The sequence below is a fragment of the Aplysia californica genome, unplaced genomic scaffold (genome assembly GCF_000002075.1).
Source record: "Aplysia californica isolate F4 #8 unplaced genomic scaffold, AplCal3.0 scaffold00169, whole genome shotgun sequence".
Lineage (NCBI taxonomy): Eukaryota > Metazoa > Mollusca > Gastropoda > Aplysiida > Aplysiidae > Aplysia > Aplysia californica.
This window is the reverse complement of record NW_004797439.1, coordinates 1,277,084-1,280,410: the sequence shown is the minus strand read 5'-3', so window position 1 is coordinate 1,280,410 and position 3,327 is coordinate 1,277,084. Positions and strand designations below refer to the sequence as shown.

At 40.5% G+C, this 3,327-nt stretch overlaps 1 protein-coding gene across 1 annotated transcript in view; it reads left to right on the top strand.

The window, feature by feature from the left end:
- Positions 1–2,758, top strand: part of LOC101850801 (neuroglian) — a gene marked incomplete at its 5' end in the record, with an annotated part of 11,938 nt that extends 9,180 nt beyond the window's left edge. The window contains 3 exon segments of the mRNA XM_005097971.3: positions 107–238; positions 1,117–1,195; positions 1,814–2,758. Of these exon segments, the coding sequence (XP_005098028.2) occupies positions 107–238; positions 1,117–1,195; positions 1,814–2,027 (425 nt within the window).
- Between the last annotated feature and the right edge of the window lie 569 nt (positions 2,759–3,327).

Below are 3,327 nucleotides of genomic sequence, written 5' to 3'. Positions count from 1 at the left end.
GGGGGGGTTGTTCCTTTTTCACTAATGTTTCTGTTGGGGTTTTTTTTTTTTTGGTTTTTGTTTTTGGTTTCCTTTCTCTGTCATGTTTCTGTTTTTTCTGTTGCAGCAGCTGTGGTCTCCTCCGCGGGCTTCGACATGTGGATCATCGGCCTGATCATCGGCATCATCTTCCTGATTATTGTCATCATTATCATCATCTTCATCATTTGTAGGAAGCAACAAGAAGGAGATTATAATGGTAAGATGGAGTTTTTGTGTGTTTTTTTTACTCTTTTATTTATTTCCATTGAACAAGTTAGGTGAGACTCTTTATCATATGTTTTAGACTGTAGTAGAAATTATTTTCAGCTCATGCTAGCAAATATGAAACGTGTGCGACACTCAGTATAATTTATTTATCAAGTACTTCTATAGCTTGAGAGTTCTTGGGAAAGGAAACTTTACATTTTTTGTGCCTTTAAGCAACGCTTTTCAGTATAATCCACACAGAAATGTGTTTTTGAATAGCCTTAAAAAGTGCTGAGCCCCCCCAAAATCCAATAAAAAATCATCAAACCGGCGCAAAAATACCATTATCTTCGATTTCATTATTTTAATTTTTGCCTGCTTCAACAGTGCAGTGACACATAACATGGTGATTTTTCATAGTTATTGTTATTATCATATTGATAACATGTGTTTTGTCATTACTGATGTTGTGGGTGGTTGGCGGGTGCTCTGGTGTGGTTTGCTCCTTCTTTCCTATCAAACATCTATTATCGTCTTTATCTCCCCTCCTTCTTTTTTGCGTTTGTTACTCTCTTGTAAAACCTCTAATCTACTGGCTCTCATTTGACCTTATGCAGTTGCGAGCGCTGTAAAACCTCTACTAAAACTATCACTGATGTTGTTGATATACATTTTTTGTTTTTTGTGGCAACTGTTGCTGGTATGTCATTAATGTGTGTTACCTTATGCAGTTGCGAGTGCCGTAAAACTCTTACTAAAACTTTAAAAATGTGTGTTGCGTTTTCTGTAGTCATCGTTATTTATTGGTATGTTATTTTCTTGCGCTGCATTCTGATGTCATTACTGTAGTTGATATGTTGTTAACATCTGCTGTTCTGACTCGTGCAGTGGACAAAAAGGAGACCGGTGCTGGCTTGGACCCGGAGAAAGAGCTGCAGCAGAAGGGATTTGATGATTACTCCAGACCGTGAGTACACCCACATGTTTGTGTGTGTATGTGTGTCTGTTTGTGTGTGTGTGTCTGTTTGTGTGTGTGTCTGTGTGTTTGTTTGCATGTTCTGTTAGTGCGTTTATTGATGTGTGTCTGTTTGTGTGTTTGTTTGCGTGTTCTGTTAGTGTGTTTGTTGATGTGTGTCTATTCGTGTGTTTGTTTGCATGTTCTGTTAGTGTGTTTGTTCATGTGTGTCTGTTTGTGTGTATGTTGTTTGCCTCTTCTGTTTGTGTGAGGGCTTGGACAAATATTCGCTTACTTGAGTGCTTCTCCCCGTAAGAGGTCAGAGGGTGCTGTCGGTAAGTGATACTTCTTTCCTTAAGGCAGGCTGGAGGATATACTGGGTCGTTGGCAGGTGCTCTGTTGTGGTTTGCTCCTTCTTTCCTATCAAACATCTATCGTCTTTATCTTACCTCGTTCTTTTTTTGGTTTTTGTTACTCTCTTGTAACACCTCTCTCTAATCTTCGGCACTTAAATGACCTTATTGTGTTGCAAGTGCCGTAAAACTCTTAGTAAAACTAAAGTGGTTATATGTTTATGTCATTATCGTCATCATCATTGATTTTGTAACAAAGGATACCTGTCTCTCTCAGTGACTTCAGAGACTACGGTGACTACGAGTACCCGGACAGGAAGCCGCGGGGCGACCTCGAGTACGACGATGTGCCGATCGGTGGTGACGAAGACAGTCTGCAGGAGTACGGGGATGACGAGAGTACCTACTTCAACGAGGACGGATCCTTCATCGGTGTGTACCAGCAGAACAACAAACCCAAACCCACACACGCCACCGAGTCCACCATATAGAGCCACCCAGCACCCTGAGACAGGAGGAAGACAGGCAAGACTGTTGCCACGGGAGGGAGTTGACCCGCAGAGACTGAGGATATATTGCCGGACTGTGCCCAACAACAAGAGCGATAATGTGAACATCTCGACAAATACTATGTTGTCGTTGTTGTTGTGTGTGTGTGTGTGTGCGTGCGTGGTAGCCTATCCGTTCGAAATGTTTGGAGCCCCGAAGAGCGTGTTCTTCGCCATGGCCACTGCCTCCCTTGGGTAGCGGGTGAGGCAGTTGTTGCTGTTGTTGTTGTGAGGGTATGATGTGGTGAGAAAAACCTAGGCTAATACGGTACGATGTAGAACGAGGAAAAGTAGTTTAGGTTGTTGCAATAACCACACACGTGTTATAGAAATGAACAAAGAAAAGTAGTGGCAATCATATACTGTAGTACAAGGGTTATGTTATATAAGTAGTGGTACCCATATTATGCTGTAGTATTTGAACGTAAAGAAAAGTAGAGTTGCTTCCATATGTTGCAGTATTAGAATAAGAGAAGTAATGGCTACTACATAGTGTTAGTAAAACTAAGTGGCTTTTACCATATTATAAAGTCCACCTTGCAACAAAGTTGAAGAATGTTAAAAAAAAAAAGAAGTAGAAAGTAGTTGATCTTGTATGTGGTTGTATTTGAAAATAGAAAAACACAGTTGGCAATCTGTTATATAAAATATATTCGCATATTTTAGTATTTGAAGGAAAAAAGTAGTGGCTACCATCTGTTGTAGTTTGGAAATAAGAAATCTGATGGCGATTTTGATTTGTAATAGACACTGAGAAATAAGAAATCCGAAGGCTGTCTTTATTTGTAGTAGGCACAGAATTAGAAGATCATACAAAATTCCACTTTCTAGTTCTGTGTTATAAAAGAGTAAAACAAACCCTCCTAACAAGGTACGGCTGTGAAGAAACAAAGTACTTGACAGTTTGTAAGAACATTTGAATCTTGGTCAAATGGACCGTCACCAGACAATCCACTCGGCTGTACGCTGTTTTGTGATGTGTGGGTGCCATTTATCATCGTGAGACCGGGTGCGATTTATCATCGTGAGACCAGAGATGTTTTTTTTATTTGCTCATGTACCTGGAGGCAGTGTGGAGAAAAAAACTTTACAGCTTTCTGAGACCAATCAATAGTGTAGTACACACGGATGCTTGAACAAACACACACACACACACACACACACACACACACACACACACACACACACACAGAAACACACACACACACACGTGTGTGCTGGCACCCGGTTTTTTCAAATAAGA